Source organism: Martes martes (assembly GCF_963455335.1).
Source record: "Martes martes genome assembly, chromosome: 14".
Classification (NCBI taxonomy): Eukaryota; Metazoa; Chordata; class Mammalia; order Carnivora; family Mustelidae; genus Martes; species Martes martes.
Genome location: NC_137902.1, coordinates 47,105,483 through 47,127,273, shown reverse-complemented (window position 1 = coordinate 47,127,273; position 21,791 = coordinate 47,105,483). Strand labels below are relative to the sequence as shown.

Here is a 21,791-nt window from a genome sequence, read left to right as displayed (position 1 = left end):
TCTGCTTCATTTACTCTCCATGACAACTCTGTGAGGCAGACATTCGTGTCATTCTCATTTTGCCAGAGAGGGAAACTGAGGCCTAGAGGCGTTCGGGCACTTTCCTTGGGAAGCCGGATGGCGTGTGGCAGGCACATGCCAAAAAGGGACCTGGCCTGCTCCGTTGGTGGGAATAAGTCGGTGCAGCCACTGTGGAAAACAGTATGAGCTTCCTCAGAAAATTAAAAATAGAACTCCCCTATGATCCAGCAACCCCACTTCTGAGTATCTAGTGGAAGGAAGTGAAAGCAAGCCATTGGAGAGATACCCGCCCTCCTGTGGGCAAGGCAGCTTCATTCACAGCAACCAAGATTTGGAAACAACCTCAGGGTCTGTCGTTGGATAAGTGGATAAAGAACGTGTGTGTGTGTGTGTGTGTGTGTGTGTGTGTGTGTGTGTGTGTACACACACAGGCACACAAGGAAATATTATTAAACCATGGGAAAGGAAGAAATCTTGCCATCTGCAACAACGTGGATGGACCTTGAGGGCATTAGGCTAAGTGAGATTAGTCAGACAGGGAAGGACAAATACTACTTGACAGCACTTGTATGTTGAACCTAAAAAAGCCAGACTCAGGGAAGCTGACTAGAATGGTGGTTACCAGAGGCTGGTTGGGAGGTTGGCGTGGAACGGGGGAGGTGTTGGTCCAAGGGCACAAACTTGCAGCTGGAAGATGAGTAGGTTCTGGAGAGAGAAAGCCCGTTGCAATTATGGTCAACAATAGTCAAGAATGCTGTATTATATACTTCAAAATTGCTAAGAAGCTAGATCTTAAATGTTCTTACCACGAGAAAGAATTATGGGGGGGGGTGACGGAGGTGTTAGCTAAGGCTGTGGGGGCAGTCCTCACAATATATGAATTTGCCAAGTCAGCACGCTGTATACCTTGAACTTACAGAATGTTAGATGTCAACTCAATCTCAGAAACATAAAAAAAAAAATGGCAGGGGAGGAGACAATCCAGGAAAGCTGTCTTGGAGCCGCCCTTGACTTTGTGTGCCTCTGTGTGGGTCCCTTTTCTATAATCAGGGCTGGTCAGCAGCTTGGTTTCACCAAGGCCAAGGCTTGCTTCCTGCTCTCAGCCTCGGCTGCTCTCTCAGCCCTGAGAGCCGTCAGCGCCAGGCCCTTCTGGCTGCCCTGCCTGCCCGTTCCTCACAGCTGCTCTGAGTGGCTGAGCACAGCTGCACAGCAAGGGTCTGTAGCGCTTGGGGAGCGTGGTAGAGCCAGAGCGCAGAGTGGAGAGGAGATCAGAAGCCATTGGGTTGGGGAGGAAAGGGGCAGGCCGGACACCTCTTAAGGACTGGAGGGGAGGGCGTTGTCCTTTATCCTGTGTGCACTGGGGCCCCCGAAAGGCCTTTGAGGAAGAGAATGGCTAGATTAGAGCTGGCCTTCAGGAGCTGGGTTTCGTCTCCGTGTGTCTGATGGCTCAGGGCCCCACCTGGCTGAGTTCCAACAGCTTGTCTTCCTAGTTGGCCTGTGGCTTCCTTCTGCAGCCTGTCACTGAGTGTCACTGTCTCTCAGGGGCTATAAGCTCTCAAAGGTCACTGGCTTTTGTAGGGCACGGGCTCCTGTGTTTAATTTGCTGGCTTGTGGCTGCAAAGCCCAGGCCCAGGCATCCTGGCCTTCTTTGACCCTCCCCTGGCAATGCGAGGCAGGCATCATGGTGTTCGTAGTGTCTGGAATGTACAGATGAACCAGCTGGGCACCAAACAGATTTCTCCCTGGGCTGGCTTCTTTTCTCTGGAAAACTCCTACTGACCTTTCCAGATGCTTCCTTTCTTTGGGTGGCTGTTGGCTCCCTCACAGAATATGAGAGCCGCTGCCCCTAAACCCTGACAATACGTTATCTGTCCCAGATTTCATTGTGTTAAGAGATATTTGTCTTATTTTCCCAGGCAGGCTCTGAGCACCTCGAGGAAAGGGTCTGGTCTTTGTTACGTCTGCACCCAGCTCAGAGTTCAGTACTTCATGGGGCACAGCCATCCAAGACTAGGGATTGCCTGTTGACTGACTCCTGTGTATGTCGGCACTGGGATATAGCAACGAACCTGCCCTTGGGGGGCTCACCCTACTGGACCCCTTGCATGTGACCTCCACTTCCATGAATCCTTCCGAGGGACAGACTTCAAGCTGCCTTCCTCAGAGCTGGGGAAATGTTCTATTATGTTTCAAGAAAAGGCCTTTGACAGCTTGAGAGGCAGAAGTGCTCTCTTTCAGAACAAGGGCTGTTTGCCTTGTATCCTCCAAACACAGTTCTCTGGTGTTGTTTGGTTGTAGGTGTTTGCTACACGTGTGGAATGGAGTTGGAACATGAATGGACTCTGGCTAAGAGCTGACTCCAGGAGGAAGGGGAACCTGCCCGGCCCACACGGTCACCAGTCATGCACAGTTAGCACATGTCCAGCTCCCAGAGTTCTCTAAGAAAAGAATTAGATATGAGAGGCAGATAGGAGCCTGACAAGATGCAATCAGACTACAAAAGAATCAGTTTTAATGCTAGCCCTCACCTCCAACAGGTTGTGTTCCCTCTCTTGGCATTTCCCCAGTTCCAGGACTCCTGTTTGAGTTTCAGAAGCAGCAGCACACAGATGTCTTTCCGAGGCCACTTGGCTGAGACCAGGCCCTGCCTTGGGAAACACAGAACACTGCAAGGTTGGAGAGAGGGGCATCTGGAGTTCGTGGTCTGCGAGTGACCAAGCTACCAGAGGAGCCTCTCTCTCCAGCACGCTCACCCAGCAGCGGTCAAGGCCACCGCAAACCCGAGAAAGGGCACCAGAACCAGGGCACCAGGGTTTCCAGCACCTCAGCCCGTGGGAGCAGGAAGGAGGGCTCCTGGCTTGGCTTGGCCACTGACCCAGGTGGGCAGGTTACTCTCCTTCCTCGGGCCTCAGATTCAATGTAAGCAACATGAGGAGGTGGGACTGGAGGGTCTTAATGCTCTTTTGGCTTTTTGTAGGAAGGAGAAGGGGCTCTGGTGTCAGGCGCACCGGGTTTTCAAAGGGAGGGAGCATGAGAGGTAGGGTGCAGGTGGGTGGGGGGAGGGGCTGCCTGGGTTTTAGAACCAGCCGAGCTTGGGTTCCAACCCTGGCCCTGCCCCTTGTTAGCTGTTTATTTGGGGGCAAGTTATGTCACCTTCTGGATGCTGGGTTTCTGGTGTAGAAATAGTGATGGGCCCTCCACCCTGGGTGGTGGGGGGAATCACCTGTAATGAGATATTGCAGGGAAAGCATGGAATAAGGGCTCAGTGCAGAGAAAGCCTACAGTCAATGTGGGGGATGGCAGTAGTATTTGGAGATGCTGATTACCTTGACAGGTGTCCTTGAGGCCGGCCGGTGGCCACATGGTTTGAGCAGCTGCTCTAAGCAGGGCGCCTCCAGAAAGAAACCCATATAGAGCTGTTTATTTCCATCCAAAGGTTTCTTGCTCATTCTGGACTGGGGCTGCAGGAACAGGCCGATGAACCTAACCTGTCATGAGTGTCCTCCCTCCATGGCAACGGACAAGCCCAGGGCTGTTGGCCAGAGCTGGGTCTACCCAGCCGTTCCTGGGCTCTGAGCCTCCATGTAGTCCCTTGGGGGTGAATCCAGGTGAATTGTGGGACTCTGGGTGAGTCCTGGGGCTCTGGGCCCAGTCCTGGCTTGCTGGGTGTATGGCCTAGGCTGTGGTTCCGGGTGAACACGATCTCCATCCCTTTCCAGTGCGCAGGTCCAAGGCCGAGGACGAGGAGAGGAGCCGCCGAGCTCAGCGCGCCAGGGATGAGTACCGGCGCCACTCACTCCGTGCCATCCAGAAAGGCATGGTTGCCGGCCTCAGCTCCATGTTCCGAGAGCTCGGCCAGAGCCAGGAGCAGGAGGCCAGACTCTACCACCACCTGCCAGGCCCTGGGCCTCCGCCTCCTCTTGTCATACCTGTCAGGTGGGTCTTGACAAATACAGTGTGACTGGGGGCTCCAGTCCATGTTCTGCTCCAATAGCTGTGAACTTTGGAGCTAGTCATTTCCCCACTGTGGGCCTCAGTGTTCAAATCTGTGTAATGGGGCCAGAGGGAGGCAGTAAGGAGTCTGGCTTGAGATTTCTAATAGCCCCAGAGTTCTGGGAGTCTTAACATTTTGGGGCCTAGGATTCCTTTGAGAACCTAAAGAAAGCTGTGTACTCTTCCCTCCAAGATGTGCATATGAAAATACCCAGAAATGTTTGTACATCATTTCAAGCTCTTAAAGGTCCATAAACCCCAAGAACTTGTAACATAAGACCTCAGATGGGTTAAATATGGCCCAGCTGCTTGGAAACCAGGGCTGGCTGCTCTTTCTAACCACAGATAATACTGGTGCATGCCTGTTTCTGGTAACAGGCTTGTAGATGAGCGTGGCTGAGTCCTGAGGGTCCTCACTCACACACACTGGGGTCTCCAGAATGGTTTGGCAAGGACACTTAGGTGACTGCCCATCATTCCAGAACCCAGGGTCAAGAGGTTGCCTGCGGCCTCTCCAGTTTCCACTTGTGCCCACCTTAGGCCAGCCCCGAGGTTGGTCCCCCACACCTCCATCCTTGCTGAGCAACTACTGCCCCATGAGGGTGTGTGGTAGTGCCTGCTGGGTCCCAAACCTCGGTTAATCTGCATGAGGGTCTGTTCTGAGTCCTGCTTTAATTGGGTTTTAGGATTATGCATAACCCCCCTTCGCCCTCTCCCTGAGGGCTAGGGAGGGCTGACCATGCCTGTATTTCTTCCTTCCTTTCTTCTCCCGTCCCCTCCCTCCCTCCCTCTAGTCCTTCCTTCCTTATCATTTATTCGATTCACAAACCAGGAACTTTAAAAAGAAATATGGAAAATAGCTGCCTCCCATTCCTGCCTCCACCTTCTTGGATCTCCCTGGCCCCGTAGGGGAGCCCTGTCCTCGGTGTATGTGTGCCCCCCAACCCCAGTTCCTTTGTGTAGTTGGTGACATGAAAAGTCATAGCTCTCTCTGTTTTTCCCAGAAAAGTTTGCATGTTATACACATGGCTCTGCGTCTTGACTTTTATTTCCATTTAACTGTATTTTGGCGGTCTTTTCATATCAGTTCTTAGTCTTTTCTTATCAGTTCTTCATATCAATTCATTTATTGTTATTTTTCATTTTTTTTTAAGATTTTCTTTTTAAGTAATGTCTACACCCAATGTGGGGCTCGAACTCACAATCCAGAGATCAGGCGTCCCATGCTCCACTGACTGAGCCAGCCCGTCACCCCGGTTATTTTCTTTCTTTCTTTCTTTTTTTTTTTTTTTTTTTTTTTTTTTTACAGCTGCATTGTATTCCAATCCACAGATGTGCTAGAAGTCATTTATTAACAACTCTGTTAACAGACATTGGTGTTGTCTGAAATCTTTGGTTATGACCACAGTGCCCTTAATGAAAAAGGTTGTAGATGTTCATTTTACAAATGGGCTGCCCCGGGAGGGAGGCTGACGGGCCAGCCTCTCTCTGTCTGGGTCTGCTGCTCCTGGTATACGAGGGTCAGCAAGGCATGAAGTAATTCATGGATGCTGGTGTTCGTGCCCTGCAAATTCTAGAGGGAAAAAATGCCTTTTCTCTCCCTCAAACACCTCCTCCTATCCTCTTTTCTATTCCCAACCTGTGTGGCTTTTTTGGAAGCAAGCAATAACAATGCTCTTTTGGGGAAAATAATAATAGTTGGTGCATTAGTACCGGCAAAGTGCCTTTATGCACCTCGACTCATTGAATTCTCTCCACAGGCATGAGTGTGGTTATCGTGCTGATTCGTTCTCATAGTGGCCCTCCCTCCCCTCTCCTCCCCTCCTCTCCCCTCCCCCTTTCTCCTCTTCCCTCCCCAACTCCCTCCTTAACTCTCCACACTTCATCTCGCTTCTCAGCAGGACCTGGGAGCGCCCACTGAGACCTGTCTCCAGAGAAGTCATAGTCCGCTGGTTTAAGGAGGAGCAGCTGCCTCGCCGAGCCGGTTTTGAGAGGAACACCAAATCCATCGCCCCCTGGTTCCACGGTAGGATGGCTTTTCGGGTCCCTAGGGCAGACACCACCTGTCTGCCTCCTTCTGGGGTTGGGAGGAGGTCCTGAGGGACCGCTGTCATCAGGGCGAGTGGAGGACTTAGAACTTTGCCACTTTCATGCCGCCTCCACAAAGACTGGCCAGTCTCCCAGAGTTAAGGATCGGCTCTCCTGGGTCACCTGGGGGAGAGTGGCGTGGAGGTGGGTCCTATGGCTGTCCTCTGTTTGCTTGTTGAATGTACTGAGTTCAAGGCACAGATTTTGATTTCCGCAGGGCATGAGCCAAAATGCTGAGTGGCATCCATCAAGGCCTTAGGGACCAAGGCAGACATCTCAGAGCAGGAGCCCAGGGGAGACTGGATATCGCTGGGGACTCTGAATGTGCCTTCATTCCCCTCTCTGTGCTGGGGAAGGACGCCCACTGCTCCCTCTCACAGCCTCCTTGGCCATCAGGGGCTCCTCGGAGGCGTCTTCTCTATACTCACAAGATGGGGAACTTTCCCTGCACCGGGAGCTCCTGGTGGGCAGGGCCCACATCCTGTGGTCTGAGCCTGCATCCCAGATCCTGACCGTAGGCGGGCACACAGCAGGTTCGGCACAAACACTTGTTGATTCGATGACAGAAGAGCTGAATGAAGCGATCGGAGTCACCCAAGCATAGAACAGGGAGTTGGGAGGCTCCCTGGAAATGTCTAACTCCTCATTTTCCAGATAAGGAAGCAGGTCCAGATTGGGAGAAAGTTTTCATCATATCACCAATAGCCTTATAAAGTCAAGTTCAAGAATGTATCTCAAGCTTATGATCCCAGTCCAGTGATCTGAACATAGAGAGGCCTCGAACCGGGCAACAGGATTGTGATTTCAGCAGAGACTTGCAACAGTGAGACAGGAGTCGTTATTGGCCGTCAGCCTCTTCTGTACCAGTTAGCTGTTGAGACATAACAAGTTACCCCAAAACACAAGAGCTGAAAACAAATAAACATTTATTGTTTATTCATAATTTTTTGAGTCAACTAGGTAGTTGTTCTGGTATGAACCAGGCTCAGATGATCTGAGCTGAGCTTACTCATGTGTCCCCAGATGGTGGGCTGGTCTCCTGGGTGCTGGCTTATCCACGATAGACTTGCCTGAGACATTTCCTCTCTGCCCAGAAGATCTCTTGTTCTCCAGCAGCCTGGCCAGACTGCCAGGTTTCTCTGGATGAGCTGCATGCTGGCCTTGCTCCTGGAGTCTTCCCTCCCTTATCTGAGCTGAGCCCAGGTTTGTCTGAGGACTCCCCTGGTCAGAATGGATCTTTTCTGTTGTAATTGACGTCATCAGACCCTGACATGCCTTTGCTTCTCTTCTGCCTGCCTCCTGGGAGCTCGGCCAGCCTCCACCTTGGCCTGTGTCTCCCTTTGCAATGTGAACTAGCTCCCTGCTTCTTGACCAGCCTCCACGTGCTCTCAATTCCATCCGGATGGAGAGCTGCCCTTGGTGTCATGACGGGCCCTCTAGACTGTGCCTTTCTTATGGGCTAATGGGGAGGCCCTCACAGGCAAGTTGTGGGCATGGTTCCAGCTCCAGAAAAGGCATGCAGAAATCATACAGGGGTGAGCAAGGCCACATGCCCCTTCATCCCCATCTGCAGGAGCCCGAAGAGTTTGTGAGCTATTGAGTGTAGGTGGTAGCTGTACTATAGGCGGGAAGACTGAAATGTAGCATTGTTCAGGGACTGTCCAAGGTCATAAAGGTCACAGAGACACTACCCAGCTCATGCAGGAATGTCTTCACTGGTCTGCCTGTTTCACTCTGGCTTCTCTACAGTATATCCTTCACACAGCATCCTGAGTCTGTTTTAAATATAAATCAGATCCTGCCAGTTCCTTGCTTAATACCTTTATATTTACAATGAATTTCAAACTCTATGCTGGGGCCTGTAAGGCCCTAGATGATGGGTCCTGCTTCCTGTTCCAGCCTCATACCACAATTCTCCTCTTGTTCATCTTGGTTCCACAGCTCTGGCTTTTTTCCTCTGCCTCAAACAAGCCATTTTCTTTTCTACCCCAGGCCCTTTGCACTTGCTTTTGATCTGCTTGGTATTATTCTTTTCCTAGTTTTTTGCATGGACGATGCATTCTTATTTCTCCTCAAATGCCCCTTCCAGAGAGGCCTTTCCGGAATCCTTACCTAAAGCAGCCTTTGCCAATTTCTCTCAACTCACTATGCTCATCTCTGTAAGAGTGCTCACCCTGTTGATACTTATCTTGTTATTTGCTTTTGTTTGTTCTCCTACCTGAACGTAAGCCTGTGAAACTAAGGACCTTGTTCATCTTCTCTGAATGCCTAAGGAATGGATGGCGGTGGGAATGAAGTACTGGGTTAGATCCAGTCTTCCCAGTCCCAAAGAATAGCCATCGCTTCTCCACACTGGACCCTGGTAGGTCTGGTAGGTGTGTGGGTCTCCTAAGGGTCTGATGAGTGAGGTTAAGGGGAAGCTGTCCACTTGTTACCTTCCTCCCCCCTCCCCCCACCTTCTCCAGGCCTCCACTTACCCTACAGAAGGATGAAGAGGTTCCTTACGGCCCAGAAAGAAGAGAGTCAGCATTCATGGGTTACTGAGCCACACATCCCTGAAACTGACCCTGGGGGATTCCCTGCTTCTCATTTCTGCCCCAGTTACGTAGCTTCCTTTGAATTGCTGCTTTCCTTTGCGTTCATGCATTAGAAGCAGGGAAGGACATGGGCGGCATCTCAGGCGCCTGCGCAGTGCGGCTCCGAAGCTCTGTGGGGCAGGGCCCCGGGGGCTCCGGGGCGCTCGCAGCACCAGCGGCGAAGGCACGACAGAGGTGCTCAAATTCCATCTCTAGCTTTCTTTTCTGTCCTGATGAAAAAAAAAATTGTAATTTTTATATTGTCACAGAACAAACAAAACCATGATTTAAGTCTCATAATTTATCTAACTGATTTCATGTTCTCTTGACAGTTCTATCATAAAGCATGCGGAAAAGCTGCTAATACACAGACTGGAGCTATTTAGTGACAAAGTTTTTATTGATCTGTGACAGAATGAAAGAAAAAAGGCTCATGGACGGCGGGTGGACAACCTTCTTTGCTTGGAAAGGACTGTTGTATTCTAAGATGATATCCTTTCCTCAACTGTAGTGTGAAAATGTTCTTTCTTTTACGAATTGGTGGTGATAGTAAGCGGTATTTATTTTTATGTATTGCCTTGGCTCGGAAAAGCAAAAAGCTAGCAGCCCCGTGTTGGTTTCTAAACTCTTGAGAGTAACTTTGCTTCATATGGAAAACCCCAAATTCTAGAAGTACTGGTACAGTGCAGCCTCTCCCCCTGTGGAGGCGTTCCCTGATGGCATCCTTGAATGCCTCCTCCCCCACGCCACCAAGTCCTTCCAGAGACAGAGCTACTGCCCATACTGCCCACAGGCAGCCTGCACCCTTTTAACTGTGAGGGTGTCTTTGCCAAGGTTGGTTGGGGGCTCTGTTCTCAACAGCTCTTGCTTGGATCTGTCAGCAGGGGCGGCTGTGTTCCCCAAATCTCCCACGCCTCCCGCCCCTGCCCCAACCCCCAGGACTAGCAGGCTACCCCAGGTATGCTCTTCCCAGGGATCAGAGAGCCAGTGGCATCCTAGGCTTGTGAATCTAGTCTTTGAAGCAGGACACTGTCAACTTTCACCTCACGACATTGGCCACAATATGTCACAGAGTTCAGGGGTGGGAAAGTATATTCTGCTCCTTTTCTGTGAGGAACTGCGAAGCGGTGTGTCGAAGGGTGTGAAGACAAGGAGGGAAGGAGAATTTGAGCTGATAATGTAATTGATTACAACCCCAATATACATCTTTTCTTTCCTGGGTAAAACATTCCTTGTTATTTTGGCTGGATTTTAAACATTTAAAAATATATATTTTATTTTATTTATTTGAGAGAGGAAGAGAGACAGAGACAGAGACAGCACACACGAGAGAGGGGAGGGGAGGGGAGGGGCAAGGGGAGAGGGAGAGAATCTCAAGCAGACCCCACACAGAGAATGGAGCCTGATGTGGGGCTCGATCTCATGAAGCTGAGATCATGACCTGAGCCGACGTGAAGAGTTGGGTGCTTAACCAACTGAGCCACCCAGGCACCCCAGTTTAGCTGGGTTTTAGGTGGAGGTTAAAAGTGACCACTGTGGGGGCGCCTGGGTGGCTCAGTCATTAAGCATCTGCCTTCGTCAGGTCCTGAGGGTCCTGAGATCGATACCATCATGGGGTTCCCTACTCAGTGGGGAGACTGCTTCTCCCTCTCCCTCTACTGGCTATTCTGCCTGCTTGTTAGCTCTCTCTCTCTCTCTCTCTCTCTTTCTTGCTCTCTCTCCCTCTCTCTGCCAAATAAATAAATAAATACATCTTAAAAAAAAAAAAAAGACCACTGTGACTCCTACCTAGTTCCTTCCCTTCCCTCAAACACATTTGGATGCTTTGTATGCTCCACAGGGTAATGTGGATGAGGAGTCTGAAGACATGAGGCCCACTCCAGAACCTAGCAGCTCTGTGACCTTGGTGTGTCCTTTAAATCCACATCTATGAAATTGGGATTTTAACATCAATTTCACAGGACTTATGAAGATCAAGCCAACAAGTGTGCTTTGTCCACCCTAATGAGCCATGTTGGTGTGAGGGCTGATGTCTCTCGGAGTCTGAGGTGGGCCATCAGAGACCCTACCCACTCTGGGAAGCAGAGTGCAAGGGTGGAGAGGAGGGGAAGGAGAACTGGTTTTCTGCTGGGACCAAGGAGTTCTCTAGTCTCCTCTGTTAAAAAGAGAAAGTGGTAAAGTTATTCCTCCTTTCGTCTTTGTCCATTGTCATGTTCTAGGGGTTATAAGAGAGCCTTCTTGTGCTGCAAAAATACTCCTGAGAAAAGCTAGTACATAGGAGCTTGGCTTTGGGGGGAAAATCTATTTTTGGACTTCAACGTATCTAAAATTATTAAGAGCATCCTCTGTCTGAACATTGGCTCAGTTGGACCCCATTTCTCTGCCTGTGCTTTGCTTGTAGAAAAATAGTCACAATGTGATCCATGGTTTATTGTTTTGGCAACGACCCACTGGCTGACTCATAGCTTGCCCTTGGGGCTTGGTGGGGAATGGTGCTAGGCAGTGGCTGATGTAGCTGGTGTTGATAAGCTATTCCCACAGGACCCTGTTTGGGTCCTGGGAGTGGATTTTGAGCACGGCCTCACCTGCATTCAGGTGGGGTTTTATCGTGTAAGGATAAAGTGGGGGCATCCCCAGGGAGGAGGTACTCCCCCCCAATCTAGACAGTGTAATCTACAGGGAGTTCAACAGTAGGGGGCGCATGCAAAGCTTTCCATGCAAAGCTTGAGCTCCCAGTTGGAATGGGCACTGCTTTTTATCTTTCCACACTGTGACTTCAGAGCATAGTTAGAAGACAGGAATGTTGAAGGTCCTAGTGCTGCAAGGTTCAAGAATGGGCCCCAACCTTCAACTTTCTTGTTCATCTTGCTCTTGATCACAACGCATCTCAACGTGTTTGAGGGAAGGGAGGGAAACGGGTCATCGTGGTCATTTTTAGTGACTACCTGGGGGAATGTTTGTCTTGGAAAAGTCTTGGTGTGGGATGGATGGGAGAGCAGAGCCACCCCTTCTCCATCTCTGAAGTTCTGTCTTGAGAAGAGGAGATTACTGGAGAGGACATAACCAGAGCTGGGGACTAGGACTTACAAAGAGAGACATTTCACTTCAAGAGAAGAAAGCTTTTTGGTGGCTACAGCTTATTATTGGGCAGTGTGGATGGCTAGAGGGCTCACTGCATGGGGGCAATGGGGACCTTTAAGCTTTCTTTTCTTGGCGCCCAGGATACAGTGTGATTCTGAGCGTATGTTCTGCTGAGATCACTCCAGGACCACAGGCCGTGCTCCTGCAGACCCTCTAAAGTCTTCTCTGGTGCTCTAGCGCATTGAAAACTATGTCCAGGGCATGGGGCTGGCCACGAGGGGTCGCCTGGGAGTCTGCTGGCTGAGAAGGAAAGGTGTTCTTTCCTGATGAGTGTCGGCTTCTTCACCTTGCTCATTTCTCTATTGTTGGTGGTGTTTCTGGTGTAGGAGCTGAGGAACCGGCAGTGGGGAACCCCTGTGGATGGCTCTTCTGGTCGTCCTGCAGGTGAAAGGCAGACTCACCGGGCTGTCCTGCAGGGAGGCAGTTCCTTGTGGAGTGGGAAGGATGGTGTCCAGAAGGTAGAGGCTGGGTGGGACTGGAGTCTAAACTCAGCTCCTCCAGCTGTGTGCTCTGGGAGGCCCCCCTCTTCTCTGAGCTACACAGAGCAAGGGGCTTGGATTGGCTGACTGGTGCTGACCGTAGGCAGTCGTCCTGGCATGACGTTGCTGTATAGTCTTGTGTGTTTGCATGGCGGTGTAGACGTACAGGCTGGCTTGATGGGCATCTGCTCACGGGAAGTCTCAACTGCTCCTGACCCAGTCATGGTTCGCTTTTTACAGGTGACCATCCTGAGGCCCAGAGAGCTTGAGAAACCAACCCCTGTCGCCCAGCCATAAGCACAGCAGTAGGAATGAGATGTAGGGCTTCCGGATCCTGGCCTTTCCTACTTCATTTTGGTGGTTCCTTGAATATACTCCTATCCAGGGAGGGAGATTGGGGCACAGAAGTCTTCCCTCTGGATTCACTGTCCCTTACTGTATATTCATTTGAACTTGTTCTTTTTTTGTTTTTTTTTTTTTAAGATATTATTTATTTGAGGGGTGCCTGGGTGGCTCAGTGGGTTAAGCCTCTGCCTTCGGCTCAGGTCATGGTCTCAGGGTCCTGGGATCGAGCCCCGCATCGGGCTTTCTGCTCAGCAGGGAACCTGCTTCCCCCTCTCTCTCTGCCTGCCTCTCTGCCTACTTGTGACCTCTCTCTCTGTCAAATAAATAAATAAAATCTTTAAAAAAAGATATTATATATTTGAGAGACAGAGTGAATGAGAGGGAGAGGGAGAGAGAGAATCTGAAGCAGACTCCGCACTGAGCACAGCCTGAAGCAGGGCTCGATCCCCACAACCGTGAGATCAAACCAGGAGTCGGATGCTTAACTGGCTGAGCCACCCAGGCGCCCCTCATTTGAACCTCTTTTAGATGGAGTCTGAATTCTTCATTTTAAATCTCACCCCTGCTCATTCTGTGACCTTGTGGAGTGGAGCTGCCACTGGTCTCATGGCCCAGCTAGAGGGGAAATCGGGAATACCCTGTTTGGCCTTCGGGATTACTCTCAGAAGCTAGCATTTCTGGGACCGAGATGGAGAGAGTGAGCCAGCTTGGGCCCCGTCCTTGGTGTTCAAGATCAGCGGGAGGATAGGGAACCATGGTGAGGCTTTGGAAACTGTTGCAAGATGGCAAACAGCATGGAGGACCCGGGCAACAAGGACCCAGGCACTAAATCCATGCTAAGCAAGGAAGAGCTGCGGAGAAAGTAGTCATACCCACTTTGCGGTTGTGTTGTGAGGATTAGGTGCATAATATTTATAAATTGGTCAGAACATTCCTGACGTACAATAAATGCTTCCATTTATTATATGGAATAAATAAATATGGTAGCCTTTGGAGATGCACATCAGGATTTGAATATGTAAATGGTGGCCTCCCACCCGGAGGCTAGGCCACTGCTGTCACTTGGAAGTAAAGGAAAAGGTGACATCAAATGATTGCATAAAAGAAAGATGATACCTATTTAACCTTATTTAGAAAGCACAAGTCTGAATTTTCTTACATCATGCCTACGATTCCCATCTTGAAATGTGTTTTGAAAGCTTTGAGGGTGATACAGGGTCATTGGGAAGGATGACTGGCATGTTTCAGACCCATCATGACAAGTCAGATTGCCGAGCTTCCTCTCCCGAGCACAGTGTGGAGTGGAAATTTTCCACCAACTCGGATCCCAAATGCAAAAATTTCTAAAGGGAAGAAAAAGTAGGTCAGTTGACCTACTTTCCTCTTAAGTTCTTGCTTAAGCTGTTCCAGCTAAGAAATAAAGGAATCTTTTTTCTCCTTTAAAAAAAAAAATTGTGCACTGGCTGTAAAGTCTCAAAAAAGGATTACAAAAGAACAGCAACATTATTTTTTGCTTCAGGAAAGCATAGATCGTAATGGTGTTTTCAAGATCTTAACTCTTTCCTTTCGGCTGTCTGTAGCTCTGTGCTTCTGATTTCAGTCTGTTGTGTCTTATCCACCTAGCACTTCTGTTTTGGTTGTTTGCTGAGATCTTTGTCTTCTGATCCACAGGTGGGGGCAACTGAAATGTATGAGAAGGGCTTGGGTCTTCTAGCTGGAAATAGAAGTGAAATTTCCTTTCCTGTTGGATTAAAAAGAAAAACAGAGTAACCTCAAACCGTGATGTCTGTTGCTGTAATTAATTTAATATTCTTCTGACATCCCCATCGTATTTCTGGTGGTGACAAAAGATCCCTCCTATCTTCCTAACTCTGGGAGGTTTCTATTATAGGTTAGAGCCTTCTTCAAATCCTGCAAGCTGTTTTGGGGTTTTCTTTGCTCCAGGCCCTGTAGTCTCGTTTCCTACCTGTTCCCAGCCCCAAGCCCATCCCAGCCCTGGTACCCAAGTGCCCCAGGTCATGCCAGAGCCATTGGCCTCCGATGTTCCTGAGGGCAGGCACAGGGCTGAGCAGGAACATATGGTGGGGGGTGGGGCGGGGCACAGCTGCTGTCTTCAGACTACTAACATCCCCCAACCTGTGAGAGGCCTCAAGGTCAGGACATGGAGCACAAGGTAAAAATCACACTTTGGCACAGTCTCATGAACTTTTCAGCGGTCATTTGTCCTGAGATGGAATAAGTTACCTCCAGGAGTCCTGAACTACTGCTGGGGTGTGTAAACAGAAGCCATACAGCCCTTCAGTCAAAACAGTGAGAGCATGCATGGTCCCATCTGATGGCGATTAGGTCAGACCATGTGACTCTTCTCCCCTCACCTTCCCACGGTGGGCTGTTCTCTCTCTGCTTATCTGAGAAACCAATATGGTGGCTTTGACATTTGCTAGAGAATGAAGTCTAGTCACTATAGTAGTTGAGAAGCCTTTCTGGAAATGAAGACTCATTAATATTTATGCATAATTATTAACAGTTTATCAGACTCAAATTACCTTCTGCTCCGTAATTAAGTTCTTTGTAGATTTACGTGCCAGAGCATTTGCTTACAGGTTTCATTTCAAACAATGATGCCGCTGTTGGGTGTTGTGATTCACGCTGCGTCTCACCAGCCCTCAGAGGTGCACAGGGCAGGAGGGTGTTGGCTCTCCATGGGACAGTCTAGAAATGCTTCCCGGAGGGGAACAACATGGCTTGCATATGCAATTAATGTAGGGTCCTTCTGTAATTGGCCCCAATACACCGCCCTCTGCAGGCAGTGGGGCGTTACCAACACTGGTGCCGTCAAGTTGCAAGCTTCTGCCTACAAAGAAAGTGGAATTCCTTTACTTTTCTATATTTCTCCCTGTCACGCAGTTACCACCTCCACTCCCCTTCTTCCTTTCTGGTAGTAGGGAAAAAAAAAAGAAAAACTCTAGACCATTGTGTTTAACTTCGTCCTATTCAGTGGAGTCGTCTTTTTCGGGAAACTGGGTCTTTAGGATTTTCTCCCCTTTCTGCTGTTCTCCAAGAGGGCATTGGAGAATTTGGGGCTTCTCTCCAGGGTGAGGAGGCTTTTGGGGACAGGGATGCCGTACAGATGTTCGGCCTTTGTCTCGCATGAGTTTAGGTGGCTGAGGGAAGAGAGGCTATCCCTGGGTCTCTCCTGCCAAGCCCTGTACCGTGTATGGGGCTGCGTCCATCTGGAGGATCACAGAAGCACTGCCTGGATCGCTGACATCCCTGGAAAGGGGGGCACTTAACCTTGTACTGGCCCTCAGGGGTACAGTGTTTGCTCTCCATGGGATGTGGCTAGTCGACCTCCCCTGTGGGGTCATGCTGGCTTTTGTTTTAACAGATAATTTATGAAATTTTTACTTGGTGCTGGCTATGCCAAGGAAACATTTCCTTGACTCCTCCCCCTACTCACTGGAAGAGGTAGAAATACGGGCAGTTAGGGAGGGACACTGTTTATAGTAGGCCAGACACTTGCTCACATTCAGTGACTTATTTAATCCTTACATCATTGCTGTGTGCTTCCTGTTACCATTAGCCCCACTTCACAGACAAGTAAGCTGAGGTACAGAGAATTGAGGCCACTTTCCTGAGGCTCACTGTTAGTAAGTGGGGGCTGTGGGGCTCAAACCCTGGCAATCCGGTGGACTCTAGAGTCCACAGTCCTATCTGTAACGTAGAACAGCTTTGTCACCATCTCACAGGTGAGGGACTATGTTATGTAACTGCTCTTGGGGGCACCTGGGACTTGGGTGTAAAACAGGGAATTGTCAGTGTTGGGAATTGTCAAATTACTTGGGCAGGGGCATGAGGAGGCAGACTCCTCGTGTAAAGCACTTCTGTAATTATTGATGATTAATATTAAACTTCTGTTGTATTAGACACTGGGCTAAGTACAGGACATTTGGTGGTGAGTTCAACTGACAGCTTCCCTGCCCTCATGGAACTTATATTCATTTGCAAATAACAGAAAAAAAAAAAAACCCCTGCTATAATCAAGAAGAGAATTTATTTTTTCATATGACTGAAAAATCCAAAGGTAGGGCTGCCTTCAGGCTTTGCTTGATCCAGGGAACTTAAGGTTTCAGCATCTGGGTTTTCTCCATCTCTCCGCTCTGTTGCTCTACGTGTTGATTTCATGCCTAAGCAAAGTATCAGCTTGTGGTTGCCATGTCCCCTTTTCCTTAGGTTGAAGTCCAGCAGACAGAGGACATGCTTTTTTTTCAACACTCCCAATCCTACTAGTCTCGACTAGTTGTTTGCGGGGTCTGGTTGGGTCATGTGCTCACTTCTGAACCAGTCACTATGGCCAGAAGCACAAGACCTCTCTGATTGGCCAGGCGTGAGTCACATGACCATCCATGGGGCAGAATAGAATCCGTCCCATTGTATCCGCATAGACGTGAAAGGCGTGGCTTTCCAAAAGAAGGTCGGCTTTCCCTTGGCAGGAGGAGGGCAACTGGTCCGGAGAGGGCAAGACCAAACAATGTCTACCACAGAGAGGACAACACCCGTCCTTTGTCCTAGTGAAACTGTCAGTCCAGTCAGCAAGACGGGGCTGAAACGAACAATCAACTTATACTTTAAGTCGAATCTAGGGCTACGCAGGATCCTTGGGTAGCCAGTTTCAGAAGTCATTCTGCTGCATGGTTGCAATCCTCCGTCCCAACCGTGGCGCTAGTGATTTGAACCTGGCATGTCAGCTTGGAGCAGGCAGTTGTGGGCATGGGATATTGCCCCTGGTGCATGGCTAGATCTGGAATCTAGAATCTTGTCCAGTGAAGCCCTTGTCTCAGCAGTTAGCCATCGTTAAATTTCATTCGGAGTTATAAAAAATGAAGGCATGTGGACTTATTAATCACAATCTCTGTGGCTTTAGGATGCTTTAAGAAACCGTTGAGAATGAAGAGCTTAATAATTCCAGCCTCTTTAATGATATCGTCTGGAAAGTATGGCAATAAGAAAGGAAAGTCACAAAAATGAGTGAGAAATAGCTAACCGGTTGATGGGGGAGTTGTTGGCCGGTGAGGCGTAGCTACCGTGAGAGCTGCAAGAAATATGCCCATCAGATGAATTGAGACTCATAAAAAGTAAAATGTCGTGTCTGGCCTGCCTGCATTTTGTTCTTTTCAGAGAGAAACCCTAACAGAGAAATAAAAGGAGCTCGTTTGGAAACTCAGGTTAATTTCCGAGCCAGTGATTTCAGGGATTGGTCTGGTGGTGGAAAAGAGGCTGGGAACCGAATCCAGTATTTGTTAACATAGGGATTTATTGGTCCCTTATAGCCGAGCATCTTTTGGAGATGTGCTTGAAGTGCCTTTCCTGTCCTGTGGCTGCCACCAGTTAGCACCGATGGAATCAATATTTTGACAGCAACTTGAAATTGTTGGTGTTTGAGAGCATCTACATGGGATGCAGGGAGATGATTAGGTGAGGCTTAGTGAAGGTGGCACGAGAAGAAGGGAGTCAGGAGCTGCCAGCCGCACCTCGAGAGGGTGCTGGTTGCCTGTGATATTAATGTGTGGGTATTGGACCAGGGAGAGCAAGCCTGGACTTCTTGGCTATGCTGGTCATCTCCGCTTCTGCACTCCCTGCTTCTTACCCTCCCACTGTGCAATCGGGGATGGGGTGGGGGGAAGGGGGGCAGATGCCCAGGAAGGCTTCTGCCCCCTTACCTTGGCCATAGCTTTTTATGCAGAGGGCGCTGTAATAGGTTGGCTTGCCTCTGCGTTTCAGCACCCAGAGGAACCTTGGACTATTTTATTACAACTTTTGTTGTTGTTATGAGTCAGAGATTTTTCGGGTCTATCTGCATGTCAGTGGTTCTCAAACGCCAGGGATGATTGTGCTCCGTGGGGCAGTTGACAGTGTCTGGAGACATATTTGGTTGTCTTTACATCTCCATCAAACTTTTGAATTGTTGCTAGAAAGATAGTTATACAAATGTATTTTCTTGCTTTACCTGTTTTTATAAGTGATCTTACCTTGTATGGACCTTTGTGTCCTGCTTATGCCTAAAAAAACCCCTCAACGTTTTCAATTCCTTTGGTTTTAAGAGTCTCTTTCAGTTTAACTCAGTTACATTCTAGCAAACATTCAATTTTTCCAACATCTTTCCCCTTCCCCAATGGCATCTGAGTGTAGGGGGAGCTCATGGCTTGGGAAGGAGCCAAAGAAAGGTCCTGTTGGTCCCTCATCTCTAGGCCTTTTTCTCTGTTTTTATGAGTCCTATGGTCCATCGCTTCTGGAACCATTTGTAAGTGTTGGACACTGAATATAGCTGGGGTGTGGGGGTCCCCTTCTCCACACTGATTATCCCTCAGACTTGACTAGGCTCTACCCTGGCTCTTGCTGGGTCTCCTGAGTTTCAACAACTGCCATCAATTAACTGTTAGAGAAGACCATCCACCCCAAGGCCTAGGTTCTGGGGTCACCTTACCTCTTTTCTGGGCTATGCTTTTAATGATGTTTATTTTCTAAATAAACCCCAAGTCCTAAAGGTTCAGTTCAATGGCCATCTCTTCCCTCCCTTGTCCTCCTATTTTATTATCATAATGGAAGGAAGCCAGGCTTGTTCCTAATTTGTTTATTTTCTTACTCTCCTTTATGCTCCACTGACATCCCCTCCCTCCTCAATAAGGAGCCATCCTGATAATAATGAGTGTCTGTTCAAAGGCTTCTTGTATATATATAATGTATGTATAACCCAAGGGAAGTTATTCTGCTCCTTATTCACTTTTTTTCCTCATGGTAACATTACATGTGATTTGACCTTAATGCTTTTCTGTGGCTATTTTTTTTTTAATGATTTTATTTATTTAGAGAGAGAGAGAGAGTGCATGCACAAGAGAGCAAAAGCTAGGGGCAGAAACAGAGGAAGAAGCAGACTCCCTGTTTAGCAGGGAGCCTGATGTGGAACTCGATCCCAGGACCCTGAAATCATGACCTGAGCCAAAGACAGATGCTTAACTGACTGAGCCACCCGGGTGTCCCTTATGGCTAATTTTTAAAAAAAAAATTATTTATTTGAGAGAGAGAGAATGAGTGGGGAGGGGCAAAGGGAGAGGGAGAAGTAGGCTCCCCACTGAGCAGGGAGCCCATTGTGGGGCTTCATCCCAGGACCGTGAGATCATGACCTGAGCCGAAGGCAGATGCTTAACCCACTGAGCCACCCAGGTGCCCCGCTTCTGCTGTTTTTGTGATGTGTCCACAAAGAGGGCAGCTTGCTTCCTGGGGTAACCAGGCTCTGTTCCCCTCTCCCACGTGGGTCTGGACACTCTCCTTCTTCCCTTTCTTTTCTCTTAACTTGCTCCATTTTGATTCCACTCCCAGTGATCAAAGGTGGTCCCCGAGGTGTCACCAAGGGCCTTTTGCCCTTCCCCAGGATTGGGGAAGGCACATCCTCCCCCAAGTTTCAGCTGCTGTTCTTAAGTTGGCCTCCTGCTTTCCAGTGAATTCCTGTTGACTGCTCTCAGGTCCATCAGTCACCCTGGTTTCTTTCCTCTTCTTCCTGTGGAAACACTGTATCATGAAGGTCTTGGGTTGATTGTTCCCACTCCATTTGTATCTGGGGTTCATGGGACTCCCTTGCCCCCTAGTTTTGTGGGAAATGTAGTCCACGGACTTTGGGTTTTGTTCTTGACTTGTTCTGCTTGTTTCTCTTTGGGGATTTGGAGAGATTGGAAAATGCTGCTCCTGCCACTTCTTCTCCTACTCTGCACTTAGGTATATTGACATGAAAGGTGAGGTGCTTTGAATATCATTTGTATTTCTCACTTTATCTCATGGAGCCTAGGTTACTAGAGCCGTGTTGTTTCTACTTCCGGCCTGTTATTTCTAATTGGTGCACAGTGTTCCACCAGGGGCATCTACCGAATTTGGCTCATCCTCTCCTTGAGTCCTGGACACCCACCTTGCCCTCAACTGATCAGCGCCACAATTAACCTAAGGGTCATATACATTTCTTGCCGTGGACGCTTACGGACCTGTGTGAGGATTTCTTTATAATATATCTCAGGAATGGAATTGTTGGACTAGAGGGTAAATGTGCAGTTAATCTGATTAGGGGTGCCTGTGGCTCTCTGGAAGGCTGATCCAGTCCTGATTCCCAGCAGCCATCCATGACGGTCGCGCTCCCTCCGTGTTCCAATCCCACACCAGAACGTGGTGGAAGTCCCAGCTCCCTTCCAGGACTCACAGGAGCTCGGGGAGGCGGGCAGCCATCATCTTCAGGTTGTTCTGTCTCCAAATACATCATTCTGCCTAATTGTGGCTGCCTTATGCGGGCACATGGCACTTGTTAGATTCTCCACAAAATTAGGACATAGGACACTTCTAGTTCCTCTGTGGGGTGCAGGAAAACTCTTTCCCATTGGGCAGGGATTTCTCACAGGACCTACCTATGTCCCTTCTAGAGTAGGTCTATAAAACTGTTCAGACCTCCAAGTACTCTTCGAAATATAGAGGGAGTTTGTAGAATGTAAAAATCCACATTTTACATCTTTGCCAGCCCTGGCTTGCAAGAGTGATCACATTCTAGCTCAGTCAGTCTCAAACCTGGCTGCATATTGGAATTACCTGAGAAGATTGTAAACATTACTGATGCTTGTTGTGCCCAAAATGAATTAAAGAAGACTCTGTCAGAGTGGGCCAGGCCTGAGAACCATGCTCTAGGGACTCCAAACAGCCAACACTGACATTTAAAGCTCATTAATGATCCTTTTTTTTTTTTTTCCCCTGGTTGATAACCTCCCCAACCCTCAAAGGACATTGACTGACTTGGAATAAATGTCATAGCATGATGTGTGGGGAGGTGAAGAGCCATGATATTTAAATCCTTGAAATATTAAACATTGAATATATACAATGTGTGCACATACAGATGCAAAGGAGCTTCAGAAGTGGAGACGTGACCCGTCCTGGAAGCACCCATGTGCTCCTGACCTTGGTCGCTCTGGTCCTTCCACCAGACGCGATCCCCTTCCGACCATAATGCTCCATCAGATCTTTGCTTCATTATTGTTTATATATAAATCTCCAAACACTGTTACCTTTAGCTTTGTGAGCTTTCCACTGTCATACCAAGGGAACTACAGTGTAGTTA

The 21,791-nt window shown here is 48.9% G+C and overlaps 1 protein-coding gene across 3 annotated transcripts in view; it reads left to right on the top strand.

The window, feature by feature from the left end:
• Positions 1–21,791, top strand: part of SH2D4B (SH2 domain containing 4B) — a gene marked incomplete at both ends in the record, with an annotated part of 78,760 nt that overhangs the window by 47,461 nt on the left and 9,508 nt on the right. For 2 of the 3 annotated variants that reach the window (XM_080823050.1, XM_080823051.1), the window contains 2 exons: positions 3,741–3,957; positions 5,916–6,040. In XM_080823050.1, coding sequence (XP_080679176.1) covers positions 3,741–3,957; positions 5,916–6,040 — 342 coding nt within the window. Of the gene's footprint in view, positions 1–3,740; positions 3,958–5,912; positions 6,041–21,791 lie in introns of all 3 variants that reach the window. The other variant, XM_080823049.1, reaches the window with a different exon arrangement.